Source organism: Lynx canadensis, chromosome E2 (assembly GCF_007474595.2).
Source record: "Lynx canadensis isolate LIC74 chromosome E2, mLynCan4.pri.v2, whole genome shotgun sequence".
Taxonomy (NCBI): domain Eukaryota; kingdom Metazoa; phylum Chordata; class Mammalia; order Carnivora; family Felidae; genus Lynx; species Lynx canadensis.
The window spans coordinates 51,888,070-51,913,890 of record NC_044317.1 but is presented as its reverse complement, the minus strand read 5'-3'; the positions used below and the strand labels follow the sequence as shown (position 1 = coordinate 51,913,890).

Here is a 25,821-nt window from a genome sequence, read left to right as displayed (position 1 = left end):
TTTCCAGACGGACGGGCGGGAGCAGGCTCCAAGGTCAGAGTCAGCACAGGAGACTTTATTCACGTATGCGCACCCCTCCTGGCCGGGCTGGGCCAGACCCTGTGGCTCGGAGCCGAGGCCGCGGGTTCGGGCGGGAGTCCCAGGGTCCCTGGGGCCCCAGGCTCACACGTGCTGCCGCCGGTGCCGCAGAACCTCCGTGGGTGTGAACAGGAAGTCCTTCTGGCAGGCCGCGCAGTGGTAGGGCTTCTGCAGGACGGACGCCTTCTGGAGGGGCTCGGGGGCGGCCTCCTCAGCCCCTGAGAGAGAGGGGGAGGGAGGCTGTCGGGGGGGGGGGGGCTCTGCCGAGCGCTCCCCACCCAAATCCCAGGCACCCACAGGGCTCAGGCTTCCCCCCGCCCCCCCACCGCCATCCCGGGCTCTGGGGAATCTGGCTCTGCCTCCTGAGGGAAGCCTTCCTCAATTAATACACACACAGGCAAGCCTGAACTCTGTGTCCCACGGGGTGGCTGAGACAGACAGAGCCCTGGGGTGGTGACCATGGGGCCCCTCCGCCCTCTCCCCGACCAGCCCCGTGTGTGGTGCATGCGGCAGACACGGTGTCGGGGTCCGCCTGCTGCGGCATCCCCTGGGGTGACAACAGGGTGGGTGTGGCCGAGACAGAGACAGCTGGACAGAGAAAAGGGCAAGAGACACAGCGGCGAGGGACAGAGGAACAGAAAGAGGCAGACCAGGGTCGGCACCACAGGGACTGAAAAGAGACGGACACAAAGAAATGAGGAAGAGCGTTCCAGACCCTCCCTGTCCCGGGCTCGGGGTCTCTGGGACAAAGCCTGTATGTGGCACCGACCAGGACTACAGTCACCGGTCCCCAGATGTCCAGTGAACGAACGCCTGGGCCCACGGGAAACGGCCGTGGGGCGGGTGGATGGGTGTCCCGGCCCCCCCCCCGTCCTCACCTGGGGGACCGTCCTGTGGGGCTTCGGGGCAAGTGTTCTCGTGCGCAATGCGCTCCAAGGGCGTCAGGGGCACGTGCAGGCCGCAGTGGGGGCAGGTCCAGAAGGTGCGGAGACAGTCGCTGTACAGGTCCGTGTCGCTCTGAGGCAGGAAGGCCGCGTCGGGACTCGGCCCCTTGCCCAGCTGGCCGCCACCAGCCTGGGACCCGACCCGGAACCCTCGCCCCCACCCCGGGGTTGGCAGGCCTCGTCCTGAAAGCGCATCCTTGCACCAAGTGGGGGCGTGGCTGGTGGGGAGGCAGGGACTCCCTTGAATCCCATCTTCGGGGGCTGGGGGGTGGGGCGGTGAGGGGCCAAGGTGGGGTCCACGCTTACCGTGAGGCAGTTGTAGGTGAGGAAGTCAGTGACTGCGTAGCCCCCTTTGGTGGGGTGAGGGGACAAGGCAGAGCTACCAAAGAGGCCAGGAAGACTGGGCATGGCTGTGATGGTCTGGGGTCCCACATAGAGGTTCTGGACTTCCAGCCCCGTGAGCCGCCGGAGGCTGTAGGGGACCTGGGGAAGGAAAGACAGGACAGAGGGGTGACAGACCCAGGGAGACGTTGTTAGGGCACCTGGATCCAGCCGTACCTGAAATCTGACCCTGGACGGTTCAGTTACGGGGCCAACTGCTTAGCCCAATCGCAACAGGGTCTCAGACACTCCGGACCAGGGGCTTGTCTAAAACATGCCCCAATGCCCCGGGCCCCTCCTGCGCTCCCTGTCACTTGTGGGACCACAGCCAGACCTTCCATCCGGCCACCTTGCCCGTCCTCACCGGAACGCCGGTCTGTTCCCCTCGCCCTGGCTCACTGGGCCTGCGGCGCCTCCAGGAAGTCACCCTGGTTCACACCGTCGTCTCCACCCCATCCACACAGGGTAGACTCAGGAGCGATTCGCGACTCCCGGCTTAAGGGGTGGGGAACTGAACTCAAATCTGCTCTGCCCGATTCTTCCCACGCTCCTCTGTGGACAGACAGCTACGGACAGCTTCCCTGCACACCCTTAACCTGCACGTCCTGCACACCCTTAACCGCTAACGAGGGGCAACACACACAGCGTAAACCTGTGTTGATGAATTGGGAAGGAGGGACCTGCAGGGGTGAACAGCGGAGCCAGGCTCCTGGGGTCAAATCCGGGCCCCACCCCTTACCAGCTGTGTGACCTTGGGCTCGTCCTCAACTTGTCTGGTTTGGAAACCCGCAAATGTGCGACCCCTTGGCGAGCTAGAAGCCAGGCCTTCTGGACTCCGGATCCCTGCGGCGGGCACCCCTCTGGCCAAGGTGGGGCGTGGCCACCCGGGGGTGGGCGGGGCAGGTACCTTGGAGGCCGTGAACTTCAGCAGCTCCCTGCTCAGGTCGGCCACCTCCTTGCGGGCGACCGGATCCTCCTCCTCCTCCTCTTCTTGGTCCACCTCCGGCCGCCGCTGCTGGGCCTGACGCGCCAGCTGCCGGTCCAGGGCACTTTCCCAGCGGGCACGGAGCCGCACGGAAGCCGCCAGAAGCCGGACGGCACTCTCACTGTCCGCAAGCTGGAGCTCCAGCCAGCCGTCAGCCACCAGGCGCGAGCAGTCACCGTTGGTGTCCAGGGACCGGCTGAACAGCAAGAGAGACTGGAAGCGAGAGGACCGGAAGACAGACAGTGGGCGTCCACCCTCGCAGCAAACACATTACCGCTCGCCTACTCTGTGCCAGGCCCCCTTCCGGGTTCGGCTGTGAGTGAGACAAGAGTCCCCGCCCCCACGGAGCAGGCGGTCTGCTTGGAAAAACCGCCGCACCAAGACCAAAGCGGAAACTGCCATTCGTTCTAAGGAGTCAGGACTGCCATCCCGCGTCGGAGGCAGACGGCTGAGGGAAAGCGCGTGTCCGCTGGGCTGAGCTTACACGCGTGGATGCCTCTGTCCACACTCATCAGCGTACCTGCCGTGTGCACGTGTCATCCTACATGAGCTTTATCCTCAAAACATATAAACAGGGCGGCTGGGTGGCTCAGTCGGTTAAGCGCTCGACTTCGGCTCAGGTCATGATCTCGCAGTCTGTGAGTTCGAGCCCCGTGTCGGGCTCTCTGCTGTCAGCACGGAGCCTGTTTTGGATCCTCTGACCCCAATCTCTCTGCCCCTCCCCCACTCATGCTCGCTCTCTCAAAAATAAATTAGCATTAAGAAAGGAAGGAAAGAAGAAATAAAGAAAGAAAGAGGAAGAAAAGAAGAAAAGAAAGAAAGAAAGAAAGAAAGAAAGAAAGAAAGAAAGAAAGAAAGAAAGAAAGAAACGAAGAAAGAAAGAAACCAATCGTACAGAGGAGAGACAATGGCCAGGCAGCATCGCAGCCAGTAAATGTTTGCTTCCTCCCAGAAGTCCGCTAACTGCCACCACCCTGTCCCCTTACCGCTTTGTTCTTTCTTTCTGGCGCGGATAGGAGAATCTGGTGTCATGGTTTCTATTTATTTGTGTTTCTGTTTGTTGTCTGCCTCCCCCACTCATACAGGCGCCCCATGGACACAGGCAGTTTTGCGGATTCTGATCACAACTGAACCCCCAGCACCTAGAACAGTAATCGGCACCTGGTGCGAGGCACTCGCTCAAGAAACGTCTGAGCGAATACACAACTGGGCAGGTCAGAGTCAGCTCTCACGGGGTGGGTGGAAATCGCAGTGCCCACAAAATCCCCTGAGGCTCGGGGAGCCTGAAGGGTTTCTCCCTTCCCTCTACATTCCCTGGGATCGAAGCGAGGGGTCCTGGGAACGGGGACGCCCATCTGGGGGGCACGGGAGGCATGTCGCGCGGCCCTGGAGCTCTGGCTCGGCCGCCTGCTCGCTGTGTGGCTCAGGCAAGCGACATGCCCCCCTCGCCCCCTGAGCCTCATCTCCCCCATAAAGTGAGAATCACGGCTGGCCTAGAACCACAGGGTGGCACGCAGAACTCACGAGGTGTGGCCGCTAAGGCTGGCAGGACTCTCACTTCCTGGCTGCAGACGCACACACACACGAACCTATCTGCAACCTAAGCATGTCCTCCGCGGCCACCCCCTCCCGCCTGGATGACTGCAGTCACTTCCCTGCTGGGCTCCCCGCTTCTGCCTGGCAGACTCTGATCCAGCTCTGTCTGAACCTTCCCCCGGGGTGGGGGCTCCAGTCTCCCCTACTTCTCTGACCTCCTCTCTCTGATCCCATCTCCAGCCATTCTCCCCTTCACCAACGCTGTTCCAGCTGTTCCCTGGGCCTGGCGCATATGTGTGGGCCTCAGGGCCTTTGCACTCGCTGTTCCCTGTAAGACACTCTTCTCCCGAAGCATCCCGTGGCTCCTTCCCTCCCTTCTTCCAGGTCTTGGTTCAATAGCACCTTCTCAGCGAGGCCCACCCTGCTCACCTTTTTTCGTACAACAGCCTGTCCCCCACCCTCACCCCGCCCCTCCCCAATCCCCTTACCCCATTCTTCTCATTTTCCCCAAGTACTTCTCACCCGCTAACATGTAAAGCATGCAATGCTTTACAGTCCTTACTGCCACCCTGCCCTGCCGGGTGTGCGCTCTGGGAGAGCAAGGACTGGGCTCGTCTTGTTCACCGCCGTCATGCCAGTGCCTTCGACGCTCCCGACACACAGCAGGCGCTCGGCAAGTATTTACCCAGCACAGGAATGCAGAGCCGGCTGGGGGAAGGCGGCTCTGCAGGCCCATCCCAGCCTCCTGCCCTGGGGACACGGTCATCGAACCCGGGAGCTGGGGCGCGTGGGGCTGGGACGCACCTGGAGCGCGGGGATGCGGACGCAGTTCACCAGGTAGGCCTTGTTGGTCTCCAGCAGGGAGACGAAGGTGAGGAGCTGGTGCCTGCTGCTCAGCTTGTCCTTGTCGTCTGGAACGGTCAGGACGACAGCTCAGGGCGCCCCTGCCACCGGATGTCCCACCCACAGCCCCCCACCCCTGCACTGGCCCGTTCCCCAGGGGCTGCTGGTCCCACCGGGGCATTTACACACCCGTATAAAACACACATTCACGCAGGGCGCCTGGGGGCTCAGCCCGTTAAGCGTCCGACTCTGGACCTTGGCTCAGTCATGATCGCACGGTTCGTGGGATCGAGCCCCGCGTCGGGCCCTGTGGTGACAGTGTGGAGCCCGCTTGGGATTCTCTGTCTCCCTGTTTCTCTCCCCTCTCCTGCTCTGTCTCTCAAAAATAAACAAACTTTAAAAAAAAAAAAGTTTATTTATTTATTTAGAGAAGGAGAGAAAGAGAGCCCGAGCGGGGAGGGGCAGAGACAAGAGGGGAGAGAGAATCCCAAGCAGGCTCCATGCCGTCAGCACAGAGCCCAGTGTGGGACTTGAACCCACGAACCGTGAGCTCATGACCTGAGCCAAAACCAAGGGTTGGACACTTAACTCTTTAAAAAAAATATACGCTCATGTGTATAAAGTGTCTGTGACTTATTGGCAAATACTTTGTCATAATGAATATGACTTTCACTACGCGTTATTCGATGTTAAGAAATACTAGGGTTTTTTTGTTTTAGTTTTTTTGTTTTTTAAAGAAATACCGTCAATTTCATTAGGAGTGACAGTGGCATCGTAATACTGCAAAAAATCAGTCATTATTTTAGTCATTTCTAAATGATATGATGTCTGGGATCTGCTGTACAATGCTCCAGCAAAAAGAAAAAAGCGAGGGGCACCTGGGTGGCTCAGTCGGTTAAGCGTCCGACTTCGGCCCAGGTCACGATCTCGCGGTCCGTGGGTTCGAGCCCCGCGTCGGGCTCTGCGCTGACAGCTCAGAGCCTGGAGCCTGCTTCCGATTCTGTGTCTCCCTCTCTCTCTGCCCCTCCCCTGCTCAGGCTCTGTCTCTCTCTGTCCCAAAAATAAATAAACATTTTTAAAAATTTTTTAAAAAGAAAAGAAAAAAGTGAGGTGATGTAGACACAGGTGGCCAGACGGCGGCTACAGAGGCTGGATGAAGGTACTGAGGGCTCGTCCTACTCTACCTGTGTGACATCTGGATTTTCAAAATTAAAAATCAAAGGAGAACAACAATGGAGCAGGAAGAGGGTTAAGGGACCAGAGATTTACAAGCAGTTAAAGGCTTAAGAGACAAGTTGCAAATTCTACCTTAGATGCGTCCCGTTCTAACCCTGACCTTTCCAGGTTAGCATGTTGTGATACCGTATGGTACTTTCTTCACAGACAAGGAGAGAGATGGGTTGTGCCCCAGAGTTCACACAGAGCGCGCGGCTATACCACGGCCATCGGGAGAGCGCACGTTCCACACCAAACGTTCTGGAGGGTCCCCGCCCGGCCTGGCTGAAGCCTCGCTGAGGCGGCTCCTGGGGCTGAATGCCAGAATGCTGCCCCTGTGCCCACAGGGCCTGAGGGAAACCCCTGGGCAGGACCGAGCCGGGAGAACACAGAGCTCAGAGGACAGGTGCCGCCTACTCACTAAAAGCTCTGGCCTGGGGAGTGGCCTCAGACCCCCATCGGCCACCCCCTCCCCACCCCACCCCTCCGTGGGGAGGGCGGGGCTCAGTGTTGGCAGCGGACTGGCCAAGGTCACCCAGCGAGGTCTGGCTCTTGGGACCTCCATGCCTGCAGGTCCTGTGACAACAGCCCCAGCGAAGGCAGAATGTCGGGGGAGAAAGGGGGTAACCCCAGGTAGCGAGGGGCACCCTGACGTCACCGTCTCCACTCCTCACATCCCAAAGGGTCTCCCCCTCCCCGCCCAGACTCACGGTACCTCGGCTCCCTTCACCGCCCCCGGCCTCTTGCTCCTGCGCGTGCAGAACCTCCGGACTGCTGGCAAAGACGGAAGTGGGGTGCGGCACGGTGCCCTGCTTGGACTGGGTGTGGAAAATCTGGAGGGGCCAAAGGCAGACGCCAGGCGACAGAGGCCCTCGGACCTACTCTCCACCGCCCAGAACCCTTCTCCCTCCAGCTCTTTGCCAGATTCCCCCATCCGCGTCTCCCCTCGAAGTCCCCTCCTCCAGGAAGCTTTCCCTGACTGCAGCCCAGGCTGGCCAGATCCTCCCCCCCCCCCCCCCCCCCCCACGTCCCCCGATCCCGACCGCAAGCACCCTGGGTCACGCGTCCAGGCACAGATCTGCCCCCACACGCTGGCCTGGAGCCCACGAGGGCAGGGCCGGGACCGTTTCCGTATCTCTGAGTCCCCGGCGCGGAGCGGGGCAGGGAGGGCCTGCTGAATGACAAAACCCACGCGGGGCCGGCGAGCAGGCGGAGGCCCACCTGGTCCGAGTCCTTGCGGCTGCTGTTGAACGGGTCCGGGACCGCAAGCTGGGGGTAGAGGCCCCGGCCCAGCACCAGCTTGAGCAGGGCCACCTGGTCCCGCGTCAGGTCCTGGGCCGAGGCCGCCTGCAGCTGATCCAGGCTGTGCCGCAGCTTAAACTTCACATCCTGTGGCGGGAACGCGGGGGAAGGCGGGTTCCTGGGGGCCCCATCCCGACACCCACGCGGCTCGTACAAGGCTACGTGGCCCGCTCCCGTCCGCGAGACCCTGGCTCCGGAGGGGAGGGCAGGGCCCCCCTCTGCTCGAGTCCGCCCTGCCTGCCGCCCCAGGCTCCAGAACAGGCCCCCGGCGCCCACCTGGATGTCCACGCTGTCGCCGGCCCCCGGGTCCTCTTCGCTGGAGCAGCCGCCCGGGTCCTCCTGCAGCCGCAGCACCTTGCGCCTGTGTCCCCCGCCCTCCTCGTGCCGGCGCTTCAGCCGGTACAGTGCCCGGCGCTCCCGGCGCTGCCGCGGCCGGCTGTAGCTGTCCCCCGGCTTCGGGGCCCGGGCCCTGGCCAGTAGCCCGTGGTCCTCCAGCAGCTCCTGGGGGCGGCGGGGCCCCCGGGTGAGCGACGCGGGGCGGGCCGGTGGGCGCTGGACCCGGACGCGGGTTCCGGCCTGGGGCCCGCCACTCGCCGGCCCCTCCGTTTCGGAGGACGCGGACGTCGCGTGCACGTGTGACAGAGAGAGACGAGGACCCCCGCCCTCTGCTACGCTCTCGGGGTCTGCGTGCCCACGAAAGCGGAACCGCTGCTCTGGAAAGCCAGTGATGCTGGCAGATGCTGAGAATGGTCAGAACGTCAGCGGTCCCCAACAGGGGGACTCCTGAAATTGCATGGCAGGCCCCAGTCGGGTGACCACCCGCTCCGGGCCTCGACGTGCCCAAGTTCAACCGCAAGGAGCGCGTCACGCCGGCGAGTCTTACTTGACTTTCCCCCGCGGCACCTGCACGCCCACCGAAAGGCACGGCGAGGTGCCCGTGGAACAGTCGCGACACAGGCAGGCTGCGGGACCACGGAGTAAACGTGGCAAAGGCTCGCGTGGCACCTGTGCGCCAGGCCCTGTTCTAAACGCTCTACGTGTCTTAACCCACTTAATCCTCACAGGACAGCTGTCATTGTCCCCCTTTCCTCATGACAGTGGAGGCCCTGAGCCGCGTGGCACTGGTATCTGCCGCCGGGACGTCCACGCCGGAGCTGGTGCCCCGCCCATCCCCCCACGCGGCCTCCCAGAGCTCAGCCTGTGTGGCAAGCTGGGCCTCCCCCACCCCCCCCCACCCCCCCCCCCCCCCGCTCTAGATGGCCAAGTTCCATACGAGGAGGGAGCGTGTGACCCCCGACCCTGGCCACTCCTCCAGGAAGCCCTCCTGGATTTCTACCCCTTAGACCCGCCCAGGCCACCCCACATCTGAGTGTCTGATGGCGGGGGAGGTGGGGGCGGGGTGCAGGGCGGGACTCCGCCCCGTCAGAGAAGAGAGGCTGTGCCACGGAGCACGCTCACACGTGCTCACTCTGCACCCTTCCCCCGGCCCCGCCAGGTTTGTTGCCGGCCCCCACCCAACCCTCCCCCGGTCCTGAGCCTCACCTTGAACTGGCGCCGTACGTTGGCCATCTCGTACAGCCGATGCTCCTCTATGCACCGGTGGCGGCACCACTTGCGTGAGCTCCTGCTCCGTTCGGATTTCACCTGGTGCAGGTCAGAAACCAGGGCGTCTGGGCCTATCCAGCTGGGGGAGGGTGCAGGGGCTGACCCACCGCCCAGACACCCCCAGCACGGGCCCAGACACCAGCCCCCTGGGAGAGTATGAGGCAGGTGGAGATCTGTCAGGCCTCCCTCAAGGACACCTGCTCTCCTCCTTCTTCCAGCTCTCAGCCCCCCCTGCCCCCTCCTACAGGAAGCCCTCCCAGACCACACCGGGTCAGACATCCCCTCTGGGCTCTCTCGGCCCTTTGGACTCCCCATCACGGCCCATTCTGAGTGGTCACTGTCTGGGGCCAGGTCTGCCTCCCTGCGCTGACCTGTGAGACCCAGGAGAGCAGAGCCAGGCGGTTTTAGCCACCGCTGGGTCCCCAGCACTGCCCAGCACAGGGCCAGGCCCAGAACAGGGGCTCGGGGAGCACGTGCTGGATATACAGGTGCCACCCAAGGGTGTGGACTTTCTCCAGTCAGCAGTGGGTCTGTTCATTGTTTTAGAAACCCCAGCCTCCCCTCAAGGCCAGGCCCCACACCCACGGGAATGAATGGTGGACACGGGGGCCCGTCCAGTCTGCAGAGGGCTCCGTGGCCCTCCCTGGCGTGGAGGGCCTCCCCCGACTCCGTGAAGAATGACACAGACAGGGGTGACCCCACCCCCGGCCTCACCTGCACCCAGGTGTTGAAGACATTGAAGAGCGTGAAGGGGTCACCGTGGTCACTGTCCAGGGGCCGCCGCGCGGCCGCACCCTCGGGGTTGCTCTGGGCGCTGCGGGTAAAGGGCGACTGGACACTGAGGGCAGCCGCGATGGTGAGCACGGGCTCCGCCAGGTGGAACATGGAACCAAGGATCAGCATCTTCCCTGGGGGGCCGGGGGTGGGAGATGGGAGGGACCCTGAGCTGAGCCTCCTGGGCCCCGGGACACCCTGCCCCAGCTTCCCTCCACCTTGCCCACAAAGGGCCTTGGGAGCCAGACAGACAGAATCAAGTCCACACGCTGCACTCCACGGTCACATGAGCTTGGGCAAGGCCTCAGTTTCCCCACGTGTAGGTTGGAGGTAACCCAATTCCCGCCTCCTGGGGCATGAGGCGGGCACAAAGGGGTGGCTGCTGTTAGTGCCACCGCCTGCCCGGCTCTCCTCCCTACAACGGACTCCCCACCCCCCCTTCCTGGCTTTATTTCCCTTCCCGGCACTCCCCGTGCCCCGCCACGGTATCCCTCTCCTCTCTCTAGAACGTGACTCCAACGAGGTGAAAAGCCGTTCCTATCGGCCAGCGCTCCTCAACAGGAACCGAGCCCTTCCCCGGTCTGGCCCCACAGTCAGTGGCCTGCGTATCATGCGTCTGACTCATCCTCACCATTCTCCTTGGCTGCCTTTCTGGAAAGTTCCTGTTGTACGTCTAGCCTCGTAAACTGAAGTTGGGCAATAGGACGAGGCTGTCCCAGAACCCTGTAGCTCTGTCCCTCAGATGAGTCCCTCTACTTCTCTGTGCCTCCGTTTCCCTGTCTGGGAAATGGGCCCAGCCCACCTGCCTGCTGGGAGGATGTAATGTGCTTTTCCTGTGAAACACGCGGAGCTCCGACCGGCACAGAGTGACAACGGTGACTGAGCCGTCGGGGCCGGGACCGCCCAGCACTGGGTCATTGGCGCCTCCTGCCCCACAGGGCTTGGGGACCGACAGTGTCAGCTTGGCTGGGGAGCGCCTCCCAGCTCTGCCAACTGCGTGACCCTGGGTGAGCGAGTGATCAAATCCAGGCTCTATCGTTTGCCTGTTCCGGGCCCCGGAGCATCTATCTCTGTCCCTGGCCAAGCGTCAACTTCCTCCTCTGTACAGAGGGGGTGACAGGAGGCCCTCCCTTCACCGGGTGAGCATGAAATGACAGAAGGCCCGTAAACCCTTTCACTGACATACAGCCAATGCTCACAGAATGTTCTTTTTCTTCTCAGATCCGATTCTCCCTGCTCTCGCCCTGTCTCCTTCTACAACAAATGAAAAGAACCACCTTCCCAACCACAAGGGGTCCTCGGGGTCGGTAGCACGCAGCCTGCCATCGCCACCGCGGCTCCAGGGTGTGGTACTGGTGGGGGTTTTAACGACATTGACACAGGCAGAGAGTTCTGTTGGGCATCGGGCCTGGAAATGGTGCCACAAACAGTCGTGCTCAGCTGGGAATATTCTGTGGGCCACACAGATCATCTAGAAAGTCTCGAGTCAGGAGAATCAGACCAGAACGCACCTCGGTCAGCGAGCTTCTCAGAAAGGGCAGGGATGACTCAGGAATGAGCAAGAAGAGGCAGGAGGTTTTGACATCCTTACGACACCGAGGGGGGGGCGCCAGGGTGGAGCTGGGGACAGGCTGTGCGGAGGAGAGGTGCCTCTCTGTTGACTGCTGTACCCGCAGCGCCCAGAACGGTCCCCGGCAGGGAGACTTGTGAATGAATGGACGGGGCCCAGTGAGAGAACGGATTTGCCTATGAGTCACCCAGAGAGTGAACGGTCCCCGCAGCCACTCCCGGGGCCCCGTGTGGTCACCCCTAAAGGAAGTCCTCACCGATCACCACATCCACCGGAAGCTGGGCCAGCAGAGAGCCGATAGGGGTGAGGGCCTCTGAGCTGTCCAGGGCCCCCTGGTCCCGGAGGTAGAGGATGGCCGTTTCCAGGCTGGCTGGTGGCGGAGGCTCGATGAAGGGGAAGGTTCGCGGGTCCCCCACGCACATGCTTTTCATCTGGAATGACAATCCAGTCCCCCAGGAATGGGGAACTCGGGAGCCGCTATGGAGCACCGGCAGGGGGCTCACGGATCACAAGCTCCTAATGCCTTAAAACTCCTAATGTCAAGGCCCATCACACAGAAGCAGGGGAGAAGGACCACTGTCTGTCTGTCTGTCTACCCAGCACCTCTTCTCCCAGACCCCGGCCACGGAGCAAGCCACATGACCTAAGCTAGGCCCCTCTTGGTTTCTCAGCCCCTCGACATGGCAACCGGCAAAGGAAGGAGGACGTGATCTGAGCAGGCCCTATCAGGATCCTCCCTGGGATTCTGCCATCCGACGCTGGGAGACAGAAGTCGGGGCATCCTCTCTGGTTGTGACGGGTCGGTGTGGAAGCCCAGAGCTGCTGGACCATTTTTCCCTGGAGACGAGCCCGAGACAGCGGGTAGAGGAGTCCTTAATCGTTCCTAAGCCAGACCGCGCCCCACGATGGACACACCACCTCGTGAAATCCCCTTTCCTGCTTCTGGTAGTTTGAGCTGGGTTTCTCTCACTTTGGACCAAAGAACCCTGATTAATTCAGTGGCCCAGAGACTGAAGCACAACACCCACCCGTCGCCGGGTCTGGCGAGGTGTAAACAATCAGCTACTCCCTGGAGCAGATGAAGGAAAGGCTGGCGTGGGGGGCTCACGTGGCCGCGAGAGAGCACGGGGAAAGCTCAGAGGGCCCGGGGGCTCGGCCAGCCTCCCCGAGAGGTGACCTACTCTCCTAGGCCTCTTCCAGGGGGAGGCACAAGCTTGGGCCACCCACCCGGCAACCAGCCGGCCCCCCTCCCTCCCTGCTCTTGAAACCTTGATCGTGCCTGGGAGAACACCCAATGCTCATTTAAAAGCCCCCTAAATCAGGGGTGCCTGGGGGGCTCAGCCGGCGAAGTGTCTGACTTCAGCTCAGGTCATGATCTCACGGCTCGTGGGTTCGAGCCCCACGTCGGGCTCTGTGCTGACAGCTCGGAGCTTGGAACCTGCTTCGGATTCTGTGTCTCCCTCTCTCTTGGCCCCTCCCCTGCTCGTGCCCTGTCTCTCTCCCTCTCAAAAATGAATAAATGTTAAAAAAAATTTTTTTCTTCTTTTGTTTAAATGAGACCCACAGTGTGCTTAGGTGGCTCGGTTGGTTAAGCTTCCGACTTCGGCTCAGGTCACGGTCTCACAGTTCCATGGGTTTGAGCCCCGTGTCGGGCTCTGTGTTGACAGTGTGGATCCTGTTTGAGATTCTCCCTCTCTCTCTCTGCCCCTCCCCTGCTCACACCCTCTCTGTCTTTCTCAAAAATAAATAATAAAATTTAAAAAATGAAATCAAAAAGAGACTATCAGAGTGCATTATGCATAGGAAGAGGGGCTGGTCTGTGCCACTGGCCACTTCCGCCCCGGGGGCCTGCTGGGGAAGCCATCCGCCCTCCCCGGCTCGCTCCGCTTTTCCTCTTCTGCCGGACCACAGAACCCACACTGGCCAGGCTCCGCTGGGGGGAGGTGTAGCCACAGGACCGAGCGCTAACCAGGGCAAGGCGGGTGGAGGGACCTGGCCCTCAAACCCTCCCGCGCTCCCTCGCCGGCTCTGCGGCACTGGCCGCTATGTGAGTGGGCCTGTTGGGCCCAGCAGCCTAATCCAATCAAAGCTAACTGATGAGGTAAGAGTCTGGACAAAATATGCGGAGAAACCCCAGTTTTAAAAGCCACCTCTTGATGGGTTTTCTGTTACAGCTGAAAGCATTCTGATGGAGTCACGAGGTCTCTCCCACGAGCCCGTGGATCTGGGGAACAACCGTCCCCCCGACATGGGATCTGACACTTGGGAAGGATGAGCTTCCCTCCGTGGCCCGGCCAGGCCGGCCCTGCCCTGCTCTGCCCTTCCTGGCCCTGAAACCCTGGGACTGGTCCTGTCCCAGGTCCTCCCGGGCTCCTCCCGGCACCACGCCTCACCTGCAGCACCAGCGCGTCGAGGGCCACCCTCCGAATCTCCGGGACGGGGTAGGGGGCGAAGGCGTCGTAGTCCGATTCAGCGTAGAGGCGGAAGCAGACGCCGGGGCCCGTGCGGCCCGCCCGGCCCTTCCGCTGCTCGGCACTGGCCTGGCTGATCCAGAATTCCTGCAGCCGCTGCAACTTGGCCTGTGGGTCGTAGCCCATCTCCTTCACCTTCCCTGGGCGGGGACAGACGGGACACCGTGGGCAGCGGCCACGCGGGCCCGCCGCCTCGCCGCTCACTCCCGGACACCCCGGCTTCCTCCTTTATTCCATTAACGCCAACCAGGAGCTCATTCTGGCCTTGACCCTGACGTGTTGTTGATCTATTCTTTCGTGTCCTCATTCACACGTCTCTTAACTTTCGCAGCCTCTGTGTGCTCGGGAGCCCGGCCATCCAACCGTTAGTATTAAGCTCCTGCAACGAGCCGGGCACTGTACTGGGCGCAGCTGTGAACAAAGTCCCTGGGCTCACGGGGCCGAACAGGACACAGTTCATCAATTCGAAGACTGACTTTTCCCACTTTCTCTGTCTCTGAAAGTGGGACGCACCTTAAAAGCAACGGCATGTCAATGTTTAACGAACGTTTTTAGGGGCGCCTGGGTGGCTCAGCCAGTTGAGCGTCCGACTCTTGATTTCGGCTCAGGTCATGATCTCACGGTTTGTGGGTTCGAGCCCAGCGCTGGGCTCTGTGCTGACGGCACAGAGCCCGCTTGGGATTCTCTCTCCCTCTCTCTCTCTCTGCCCCTCCCCTGCTCGCACTCGAGCAGTCTTTCTCAAGAATAAATAAACGTCGAAAAATGTTTTTAAATGTTTAAATTCTAATCCTTACAACCCGAAGGAGACTCTGCTATTATTGCATATTTTACAAACAAGCAAACTGACTAACTTAGTGTCAGTGACGCGACCTTGGTCACACAGCCAGGCTGGCTTCAGTGTCTCCTCACTGCTATGCTACTCTGACTTCCCAAAGAACAGTCCAGTTGGGAAGACAGAAAATAAATAGATCAACAGGCATAAAATATAATGCCCATACTCTGAAGAAAATCAAGGCCTTGCAGGGGAAGCAACAGCGGCAGGAGGAAAGGGAGATCACAGAAGTGGACAAGGTGCGCCTCTCTGATGGGGAGACATTCACGCAGGCCCTGCAATGAGGAGGAAGTGAGCCTTGCAGATATGTGGAGAAAGATGGCTCTCGGCAGAGACGACAGTAAGTGCAAAGGCCCCGAGGCAGGGACAAGTTTGGAACGTCTGAGAAGATGACGATGTTGCCACTGCCCCACAGCCCACTCCCTGCTTTGGTCTGGAGGTCCCTCACTACCTCTGCACGTCTCCAAACCCCACAATTCTCTCTAGGGCCCAGGGACGGTGGCAGGGAGCAGCCCTTACCAGAATCTACTACGAAGCGGATCCCATCAATGGTGACTGAGGTCTCAGCGATGTTGGTGGAGAGGATGCATTTCCGAACCCCAGGGGGGGCCACATCGAACACCTGCGGGAAAGGCGAGGAGGTGACATCCGAGACCAGCTCAGCCCTTCCTGACCCGTGTGTCCAGGGGCCTCTTGACACCTCCTGGTTGGGCCCACGGGCACTTCACACCCACCTACAATATCTAAAGTAGCCTCGGAAGCAGGGAAGGCCTCCCTCCTCCCCGAGTCCCCACCGCCCACGTGGGTCAGAAACCTAGGCTGTCCTGGCTCCCCTTCTCCTATCCCCCCTCCAGCCACACCTGCACATCTCCAACATTTCTGAAATCCAATCCCCTCTCCCCAAACCCGCAGCACTGCCCTGGCCCAGGCCCTTCTTTCCCACCCAGGTCCTGCTCCGGCCTCCTCCCCGGTCTCTGATCATATAGAGCAGAGGGATCTGCTAAAGCAAACTGGCGTTGCTCCCCACCTTGCTCAGAACCCTCCCATGGCTCCCGGGTGTACTCAGGGCAAAGCCCAGGCACCACGCTGGGTCTTCCGGGCCCTGGGGTCTAGGCCTGCCCGCATCTCAGTCCCAACCAGCCTGCCTTCCCCATCACAGCCTGGACCCCGGCCACCCTGCAGGTGGTCTCACAGCAGCCCTGCCTTTCCCTCACCCACCACAGGCCCTTTGCACAAGCCCTTCTCTTGGGCCCAAGGGACAGTCAAGCACAGTAGTCAAGAGAGGTCAGCAACTAGGTAGGCCTGGGGGTCAGATCCAGCCTCCTGCCTGTTTTTGTAAGTCAAGTGTTAACACAGCACAGCCTCGCCTGCAGTCTACGGCTGCTTTCCTACTATAGTGGTGGAACTGAGTGTGTGTGCCAGAGATGAAACTCTACGCCCTGGTCCACCCCCGCCCCCGCCCCAGACTGTCTTCCTCCCTCTTCTACCCCAAATCCTCCCGGTCTTCCAAAGCTCAGCTCCGGAGCCTCCCGCGGAAGCTCACCCTGGCACATACTCCCCGCCCGCCCCCACGAAAGATGCGAGCAGCGCCCTCTGCGGCCCGCAGCCCTGCAATGGTGGAATCACATCCCCGACACCCTCCTCCTCCCCCCCGCCCCAGAGTCAAACCCCACCCGGCCCGGCCACACGGGGTACCTTGTCCTGGTCGGCCACGGAGAGGGCGCTGTGCAGCGGCAGAACCACCCAGCGCTGAGTGCGGCTGGCATAGGCCTGGGCCGCCTCCAGCACCGCGCTGATCTCCGCCATGCCGCTCAGGAAGACCAGGAGGTCGCCCCGCTCCTCCGGCGGATACTTATTGTCGATGGCCTCCAGCACCCTCAGGAAAGGCCGAGGGTCCAGCTTCTCCGACTTGGACGCCGGCGGCTCGGCCTCCTGTGGCTGGTACACGACCTGCAGGGAGACGGCCCCGGGCAGGGGAGCACCCGGTCACCCGCACGGCAAGGGCCGACCGTGGGCCGCCGGGGAAGGCGTGGATCGGTCAGGGGGCAGGCCGCACCCCCAAACGGGTCAGTTTGAGGATGCCATAAAAGGACAAAGTACCAAGGTAACCGGAAAGCTTCCGGGTGCTGGTCATGACATCCACGTTACCTGATTTGGGAAAATCAACTGAGCTTTACGCATGGTGTGTATGTACTATGTCTGGAGAGCAACTTCAACAGCATCAGAATTTCAAAGGGTGGAGCCAGGATCAAAACCCTAGATGGGGGCGCCTGGGTGGCTCAGTCGGTGAAGCGTCCAACTTCAGCTCAGGTCATGATCTCATGGTCTGCGGGTCCGAGCCCCGGGTTGGGCTCTGTGCTGACAGCTCAGAGCCTGGAGCCTGTTCCAGATTCTGTGTCTCCCTCTCTCTGCCCCCTCCCCCTTGTGCTCTCTCTCTCTCTCTCAAAAAATAAACACTAAAAAATTTAAAAAAACTAGAAAAATCACTTCCTGGAGAGCATCCTCGCTCTATTTTTATGGCTGCTGGGAAGACAGACAGATGGGCATTTAGAACCCAAAACCACAGTGTCCTTGTGCTAAGAACTCTAGAGCTCTCACTAATTCTTGGCCAACGGTGCAAGAGGAAGGAGTGACTACCAAAGCACAAAACAGACAGCGGGTGCAGACCATCTTGAAGGGCCGACGGGAAGCCGGATGCCAGAAGGGAGGCGTTCCGTGAGTGCCACCCACACGGGTCCCCTTCTGGGCAAGACAGAAAGGCGGGAAGGGAAAAGGGATCTGGAAGAGCTAACAGAGGCTGTCTGCGTCTATGAGCACGCTCCCCGTCTCTGAGCCTCGGTTCTACCCTCACGGGCAGAAGCCCCTGGCGCAGGACTCCCGGGGCTGTGGTTAGGGGCCCCTGGGGCCGCGGGGACGACCCACACTCAACCCACGTCAGCTGTGACCATCTTCCCTGTGACTGCCCACGACACCCGTCCGCGAGCCCCAGCCAACAGGCCGAGCCAAGGGGTCAAAGTTCAGGGCGGAAGATGCTGCTGGGAGATGGAGAAAACCCGGCCGTGAGATGGCAGAGCAGGAGAGAGGAGCCCGGGTCCCCGCACGACCGCATGGAACAGAGCTGCCCGCCGGCCTGGACCAGCAGGACTGTCACAGGAGAGGAACGAACACTGATCTTTACACTTCCGGGTCTCCTGCAGCAAAGCCCTGAGCACCTACACAGCACATGGGAAGTGCTCAGAAAATAGGAGCTTTAAGGGACAGAGGGCGAGCAAGACCGTCCTTATCTGAGAGATGGGAGTCTGCGCAGGCCAGGGGAGAAGGGACGTGTCCGGCTTGGCCAGAGACCAGGTGGGAGGCCCGGGGGGTGTGGGGGCAGCACTGACCGTGATGGGGAACAGCCTCCCGGGCACCTGCACCACGGGGGCCCCGCCGAAGTAGCTGGAGAAGAGCGAGATGTTGATGGTGGCCGACATGAGGATGACCTTGAGGTCAGGCCGCTCGGGCAGCAGGCGCCGGAGAACGCCCAGGAGGAAGTCGCTGTGCAGGTGGCGTTCGTGGACTTCGTCCACGATCAGGACCTGGTACTGGGGCAGGCGGGGCTCCCGCTGGATCTGCCTCAGGAGCAGCCCCACCGTCAGGAACACGATCTTGGTGGCTGCCGTCCGTGTGCTCTCAAAGCGGATCTGGTAGCCGACCTGGGGGCGGGAGCGGTGATCAGGAGAGGAGCCCAGACCTGGGGACCAGCCCCCCGCCGGCTTACACCCGCCCCCGATCCGGCCCTGGAGCCCAACACGCTGGGGTTTGGATCCACCTCTGCCACTTAGCGCCACCGACCTTGAGAGCGCAGTTCCGTCCCTCAGAGACATTTTGTCCCCGAGACGCTGCGAGAACAGTACGTGCTGTGCACATATTTGGCACACGGCCGGGTGCGCAACTAACTGGTCGACTGTAATGGTGACAGTTCACCTTTCAAGGAGTCCTCACTCTGCCCGGAACTACTTGAAACGCCGGACGTGTTTCACACAGCCACCACAAGCAGCAAGACCCACTCTTCTCACCTCACCGATGGGGAAACTGAGGTCACGCATCCAAGGCAAAACACAGTTAAAAAGTGGTACTGAGGGGAAATGATCTTTGTGTGTATGTGTGTGTGTTAATATTTTATTTTTTTTGAGAGACAGTGCAAGCAGGGGAGGGGTGGGGCGGGGGGGGAGACACAGAATCCAAAATGGGCTCCAGGCTCAGAGCTGTCAGCAACGAGCCCGACTCTGGGCTCGAACCCACGAACCGTGAGATCATGACCCGAGCCAAAGTCGGACACTTAACCACTGAGCCACCCAGGCGCCCCGTAAGAGGAAATGATCTTAACCCCTACCTCACATCACACACCTGCATGTGCGTGCGCATACACACACACAATCAATTTCTGATAAGTTACGGTTTTAAATGTAAACATCTTTAAGTAAAAATATAGGATGTCTTTCTGGCCTTAAAGTAGTAATATTCCTGAAACAGAACCCAAAGAGTGCCAACCGCAAAAAGAAAAGGACAGGGGTGCCTGGCTGGCTCAGTTGATAGAGAATGTGACTCTTGACCTTGGGGCTGTGAGTTCAAGCCCCAGGCTGGGTGTGTGGGGCCTACTTAAAAAATAAAAATAAAAATGACAGAGAGGCCTAGGTGGCTCAGTCAGTTGAGCATTTGATTTGGTTTCGGATCAGGTCGTGATCTTGCAGCCTATCGGTTCAAACCCCACATTAGGCTCTGTGCTAATCAATTTCTACAAGAATCAATTTCTAGAAGGTCAATTTCTAGAAGAATCACCGCTAAGCCAGAGGGTATCATTGCTAAGTGCTCTGGGAACTTTTATCGCTACTGCCCTAAGGGCAACACCCTGCGCCTCGGGGTCACACTGGGAAGGCCGGAGAGCTGCTTAAGTCCCACTCACCCGTGAGCCATACTGACTGAGGCTCTCGAAGCTGACGCGCTTGGCCAGGGAGATGCAGGCGATACGCCGGGGCTGGGTGCATGCCACGTGACTGAAGCCGGCGGCCAGCAGGTACTGGGGCACCTGGGTGGACTTGCCACAGCCCGTGTCACCCGCCACCACCACCACCTGGTGTTCCTTCAGTGTCTGCAGGATGCGGGTCCCGTACTGGGCGATGGGGAGGGCCGCCCGTTCCCTCTGCAGTCTGGCCAGTCGTCCAAACGCCTGCTTCTGGCCAAAGTCCAGGTAGTGCAGAAGGGCTCGGCGGAACTCGGACACCCTCTCCGGGGGCTGTCTGTCCAGCCCCCGAGAGCCCCGGGCGTCGGGGCCCCGGACCGAGAGGTTGATGCGGTAACGGGGGTCGTAAGCGCGAGGCAGGTCGGCCAGCGCCGGGATGCTGTGCTTGGGACGCCCAGGGTCCTTGTCCCCCTTCCTGGTGCTCTTGAGGTTCTGGAATCTCTGTAAGCGTTCAAAGAAGGTCCAGAACTTCTTGCGCTCCTCAGAACCCTGGGGTATATAATCCTCATCACGGAAAAAGGCGTCCTCGAAGAGGCGACGGGTCTCCGGACAATTCCAGTCCCATTTCTCAGAGGCGTCCTCCTCACTGGGATCCCAGTGTCGGCCTCGGTCATCCCCGCCCTCCTTCGTTCTGGGAGGAGGCATGTGGTGGGCAGTCGCGACGCGGTCTCAAAGCTGCAGTGAGAGCCCAGTGCCCGCGAGGAGGAACCACCTTCTCTTCAAAAAGCCAATTTTGCTCCTCACTGTGGCACAGGATGATGACAGGCAATGGGCCCCGGGTCCAACTGGTGACACACAGGGCACCTCACGACTCCTGCGGCGATCTGTGCGACAGACACAAGTCCATTCTGGGTCTTCCAGGCCCTGCGCACCTGGAGGAGAGAACAGAAGACACTCATTTGTCTTTCGAAGCAATTCCTGAAAGGCTGCGGTTTTGTAAGCACGGGACGAGGAGGATGGATGGTAAGGAGTAAGGTCATCCTGAGCCCTCACATGTGGTCATGGTCACATACGGCAGACATTTCGCCAGACAATCCGGTGACTGGGCTGTGGGAGCCCAAAGGAGCTGCCTGACCATGCCTGGGAGTCAGGGAAGGGTCCCCAGAGACGTCTGACCTGAAATCTGAAGGACTGTAGGCCATGGGACTGTCACGAGAGGCAGTAACACAAGAAAGCTGGGGTATAATGGAAACAGTACGACAAGACTTCTTTTCTTAATATTTATTTTGTGGGGGGGCGAGAAGGAGAGAGTGTGAGCCTGAGGGGGGGGGGGGACAGAGAGGATCTGAAGGAGGCTCTGTGCTGACAGCAGCCAGCCTGATGTGGGGCTCGAACTCACCAACCATGAGATCATGACCTGAGCTGAAGTCGGAAGCTCAACTGACCGAGCCACCCAGGCGCCCCTAGGCAAGAGCTCTGAGAACCCCTACTGATTGCGCAAGCAACAAAGGTCTGGCCAATCATGGGCCCCTACTCATCCTTTACCCGTTGATTGGTGCGAGGTGTGGACATGTAGTCCGGGGAGAGCCAATCACGGCCTTTCTCTGGAATTTACACTAGGTTGCCAGCAGAGAAAAGCCCTCATGTTATCTATCTGCTTTCCCAGAAACCCATCCTAGAGAAAAGCCTGCGCGTGGGCAAAGCACACACCAGGATGGCCACTGAGCAACTACCAAAACAGAGGTGGAAGAGGGAGAGGGGAGAAGGTTGGCAGCATCATTTAGTGCTGGAGACCTAGTTCCCAGCTACACAAGAAAATGTCTTTGCTCCAAGTTGGTTTTCTGACTCTCAGCTGCCTAAGTCCTAATAGTACACAGCATATCCTCGTATGTACAATATTCTGAAGTCCATCCCTCAGATTCTTATCGTTTATGACCTTCGATGGATTCAGAGGCTCTGAAGCCTCCTAGGTACAGGCTTTGGAGTCAGGCAGATCCGGGTTTGAATCTCGGCTGCATCATTAGATGTGTCACCACTGGCAAATTAACTTGCGAGGCTGTTTTCTTCGTCTATAAAATGAGGATAATGGCGTCTTCCCAACATCGTAGCACTGATTGCCCAGCCAGGCACGGAGGAGCGAAACAGTAACTAGAATTCGAGTCCAGTGTTTCTCCCCGTGATGACTAACAAGGGTAAAACGGCAACAACCAGGGGCCTAAAACCTGGAAAACTACACTCGAGGCCACATCCCACTTTCGTACGGAATCAGCAATGCCTTCACCTACTCTTCAGTCTCTTGGGGCCATCGTGGAATAGATTCCACCTCTGCGGTCTCGTGGGGCACTCAGGTCATCCATGGGAGTTATTAGAGCCAGAAAGGGGTTTCCACTGAGGAAGCACTTGTGAGCTGGCAGAGTGGTCTCCCGTGGGAACAGCAGCCTGGGCACCCTGTTTTCTGGTAAACGCCCGGGCTGGGTGGTGCTAGAGTGGGAATGCAACTTGTAGAGGAGGTAGTCAGAGGAAAAGGCCTTGGAAGGCTGCTGACGCTGAGCCCGTGATCCTCAGAAAAGGACAGGGAAGGAAATGGAGCGCGTTCCCCCGAGGCTGCAAACTGCCTGTGTGCACAGGGGCCCGACAGAGCGCAAACCATGGCTCTCAAGCGGTCTCTTCTCAAGAAATCCACCGCCCGTCTCTTCTCAGCCGATGGAGCAGGTGACTCTGGATTTCGGGGTTGTGAGTTCAAGCCCCACATTGGGTGGAGAGGTTGCTTAAAAATAGTATCTTAAGGGGCGCCTGGGTGGCGCAGTCGGTTAAGCGTCCGACTTCAGCCAGGTCACGATCTCGCGGTCTGTGAGTTCGAGCCCCGCGTCAGGCTCTGGGCTGATGGCTCGGAGCCTGGAGCCTGTTTCCGATTCTGTGTCCCACTCTCTCTCTGCCCCTCCCCCGTTCATGCTCTATCTCTCTCTGTACCAAAAATAAATAAACGTTGAAAAAAAAAAATAGTATCTTAAGGGGCGCCTGGGTGGCGCAGTCGGTTGAGCGTCCGACTTCAGCCAGGTCACGATCTCGCGGTCCGGGAGTTCGAGCCCCGCGTCGGGCTCTGGGCTGATGGCTCGGAGCCTGGAGCCTGTTTCCGATTCTGTGTCTCCCTCTGTCTCTGCCCCTCCCCCGTTCATGCTCTGTCTCTCTCTGTCTCAAAAATAAATAAACGTTAAAAAAATTTTTTTTTAAATACTAAAAAAATTTTTTTAAAGTTTTATTTTTGAGAGAGACAGAGTGCGAGTGGGGGAAGGGCAGCGAGAGGGAGATACAGACTCTAAAGCAGGTTCCAGGCTCCAAGCTGTCAGCACAGAGCCCGCTGTGGGGCTTGAACTCGCGAACTGTGAGATCATGACGTGAGCCGAAGTCGGACGCTTAACCGACGGAGCCACCCAGGCACCCTCTTCCTCTGTTTCAAAGTCTGGTCCCGTCTCTCGTTTCTCTGATTTTCTGGTCTGACATTCTCCCCAACCGTCTTTCTCCATTTGACCCTCTCCATTCCTCCATCTGCCTTTCTCGTTTGCTCCTTGTCGTCAGCTCTGATGCTCCGTTTTTGTCTCTCTCGGTTCCCATCACTGTCTCTCCCTCCATCACGACTATCTCTTCATCTCCATTTCTCCACCTAATATTTTGCCTCCCAGTTGTCTGGCGCTTCAACAAGTTAGCACTCGCTCCCGTATCAGGTACCATTCTAAATCACCTGCGTATACGTACACGTGCAACGACAAGCATCCACGCACCTACGCTTCCCTCACAACGTTAAGAAGGTGCTATCGCCACTCCCTGTTGTACTGAACCAAAGATGGTTAAGTACGTGGTGCGACGGGGAATTCAAATCTAGGGAGTCAGGGGGCGCCTGGGTGGCTCAGTCGGTTAAGCATCCGACTTCGGCTCAGGTCACGATCTCACAGTCCGTGAGTTTGAGCCCCGCGTCGGGCTCTGGGCTGATGGCTCAGAGCCTGGAGCCTGCTTCCGATTCTGTGTCTCCTTCTCTCTCTGCCCCTCCCCCATTCATGCTCTGTCTCTCTCTGTCACAAAAATAAATAAAAACGTTAAAAAAAAATTAAAAAACAAATAAAACTTAAGGAAGCTTTAAAAAAAAAAAATCTAGGGAGTCAGGCTCCCATTTACTCCTCTTCATCTCCTCGGTGTGATTCTCCATCATCTGGCTTTATGTCTCCATTTTTAACCATGACGCGGTCTTCCCAGTTCTGTTTAACCATGACGCGGTCGTTCCAGTTCCGTTCGCACTCTAGTCTTCCAGTGGAACCAGCTCTCCATCGCGTCCCATTTCTCCACCCCCCCCCCCATGGCTCCCTTTGAGGGTCTGCCCTCATTAGGGCGGCTGTCTCACTCACTTCCCACCTCCGGCTCTTTCCCTCAGCTGGCTCTTCCCCTCTCTCAGTGCCTCTGCCAGCTCTTGGCCAGTTTCTATTTCCACTGCTTCCGTCTCTGTATCAGTCTCTCCCCATGACTCAGTCTTGTGAATTAATGAAGAGACATCTCACTGCGATGGAGCTGGGAGGCCCCAAGAATGGGGGAGCCCTCCGGTGGTACGACGCGAGGTCAATCACTTGGAAGAATTGTCAAGTATAGGCTCCGAGAGAATGGTTGACAGCAAAGAATCATCAAATACCGGCCGCCACGGGGGAGGAGGTTCAGGGTCAGTGGCATCTCCTTCAAGAAATCCACCGCCGCACGGGCACCTGGGTGGCTCAGAGGGTTGAGCGACCGACTCTTGATTTCCACTCAGGTCATGATCGCAGGGTCAAGGGATAGAGCCCCATGAGTCTCTCTCTCCCTCTGTCCCCTCCCCGCTTCCGCTCTCGCTCTCTCGAATTTTTTTAATGCTTTAAACTTTTTAAAAAAGAAATCCACCACCACAGCAACTCAACGAGAAATCATCATCGCCCTGAATTCTTGCTTTCTCCAAAGCAAAGGACTTTCATTCAAAGCAACCCCTCCCCACTTCGCCCCTCTTCTCCATGGTTTTTGCTATAGCCGGCCTGTCCCAAATTGCAACTCTCCATTACCCCCAAGTAAAACCCACCTTGGCTGCTAAGATAACTTTTATTTTGAAGGCCAACCAGTGTCTTGCTCCTCCGTGGGAACTGCCCGCCTCCTGAGCCTCTGTTCGCCAATTTCCACGCCCATCTTCCTACTCTTCCCCCCCCCCCAAGTTCACGGTGCCACCACATTTTCTCTGCAGTCTCCGCGAGGCGCTCTGGGGGACCCCATCAGCTCCTCGCGCCCCCCCCCCCCGCCGCCATTTCTCCAGTTTCCGGCTTCCGTCCTCTCTCAACCTCCCCGTCTCTCGGTCCCCCAGCTTCTCCAAGCTTCTTTTCGCGACTCCCATTTCTTCCAGTCTCGCGCCTCTCCGGGGCCCAGGCACTGCCGGGGCGCGCAGGCTCCATCTCCGTCCGCTTCTCCCGGCCGCTCTGGCTCCTCCAACACACTTCCTCATCTTGGGATTTCCCTCCCGACCCCTCGGCTCGCTCCCCAGCTCCCCAACCTGCTCCGACCCGCGCCACCGCCGCCGCCCCACCCCCCTCACCTCACAACCGCCGCAGCCGCTCCAACTTCCGGTCCCCAGCGCCCCGCACGCGCCCAAAGCCGGCTCTGCGCCTGCGCACGCCACCACCCCTCGCGGCCCGGCCCCACCCCGCCGCGGGCCCAGGAGCCGGCGCGCCACCGGGAGCGTCCGAAAACCCACTCTGCGCCTGCGCACAGCACGCGCGGGCTCCGCCTCTCTGCAAGTGGAGCCGGGAGTGACGCTGCGCCCTCTAGAGACGGGGGGCAGCACTGCGGCGGAAACTCGGAAGCGCCTTCTCCCCCGCGCACGCTACCCTCCCCCCCCCCCCCCCCCCGACTGTCACTTGCGCCCGGGCCGCCCCGACGCCCGGGGAGAATGCTAGCAGGAGCCCAGACGCTATGAAACCGCTCCCGTGATTTAGTCACTACGATTCATAATTATTAATGCAAGATTCTGTTAACGCAAAATTCACCCTAGCAATTCACTAATAAATAATTCAGCTCCACTCCCCAGCCTCTTGAAGGCAGGGGCCGTTCCAGCCGTGGAGGTCCCATGTCCTCCAGCGTCCACCACAAGGATCAGAGAGTCGGTAAATGTTTGTTGACTAGTCCTAGGTGCCCCAGTCATTGCGGGTCTGAGCCTCAGTTTCCCTCTTTATAACATGAGGATAATATCTCCTTTTCAAGACCGTTGGGGAAAGTAAGCGAAAGTGTATACATGCATAAGGTAATACATTGGTTTTTTTTCCTACTGTACATAGTAGGCATTCAA

General features: G+C 59.4%; 1 protein-coding gene and 1 long non-coding RNA gene across 4 annotated transcripts; one reads left to right on the top strand and one right to left on the bottom strand.

Annotated features, from left to right (window-relative positions):
* Positions 1–34: 34 nt before the first annotated feature.
* Positions 35–25,163, bottom strand: DHX34 (DExH-box helicase 34). Of its 3 annotated transcripts, none has more exons than XM_030297873.1 (17): positions 25,072–25,163; positions 19,482–20,410; positions 17,920–18,231; positions 16,232–16,486; positions 15,056–15,158; positions 13,627–13,844; positions 11,490–11,664; positions 9,604–9,797; positions 8,827–8,928; positions 7,561–7,785; positions 7,204–7,371; positions 6,698–6,815; positions 4,729–4,835; positions 2,143–2,601; positions 1,329–1,505; positions 957–1,095; positions 35–296 (listed from the first exon to the last, which is right to left on the bottom strand). In XM_030297873.1, the coding sequence occupies exons 2-17, from the start codon at positions 20,181–20,183 to the stop codon at positions 163–165; spliced, it is 3,588 nt and encodes a 1,195-aa protein (XP_030153733.1). In that variant the 5' UTR covers positions 20,184–20,410; positions 25,072–25,163; the 3' UTR covers positions 35–162. The 3 variants fall into 3 exon arrangements, with proteins under 3 accessions (XP_030153733.1, XP_030153732.1, XP_030153734.1); XM_030297872.1 differs by lacking the exon at positions 25,072–25,163 and adding an exon at positions 24,568–25,027; XM_030297874.1 differs by lacking the exon at positions 25,072–25,163 and adding an exon at positions 24,568–25,025 and having other exon boundaries at positions 2,311–2,601.
* On the top strand, positions 10,011–11,292 carry LOC115502475. The gene is made up of 2 exons (XR_003965099.1): positions 10,011–10,802; positions 10,885–11,292. It is a non-coding gene; the product is annotated as an uncharacterized LOC115502475 (long non-coding RNA).
* Positions 25,164–25,821: the final 658 nt, after the last annotated feature.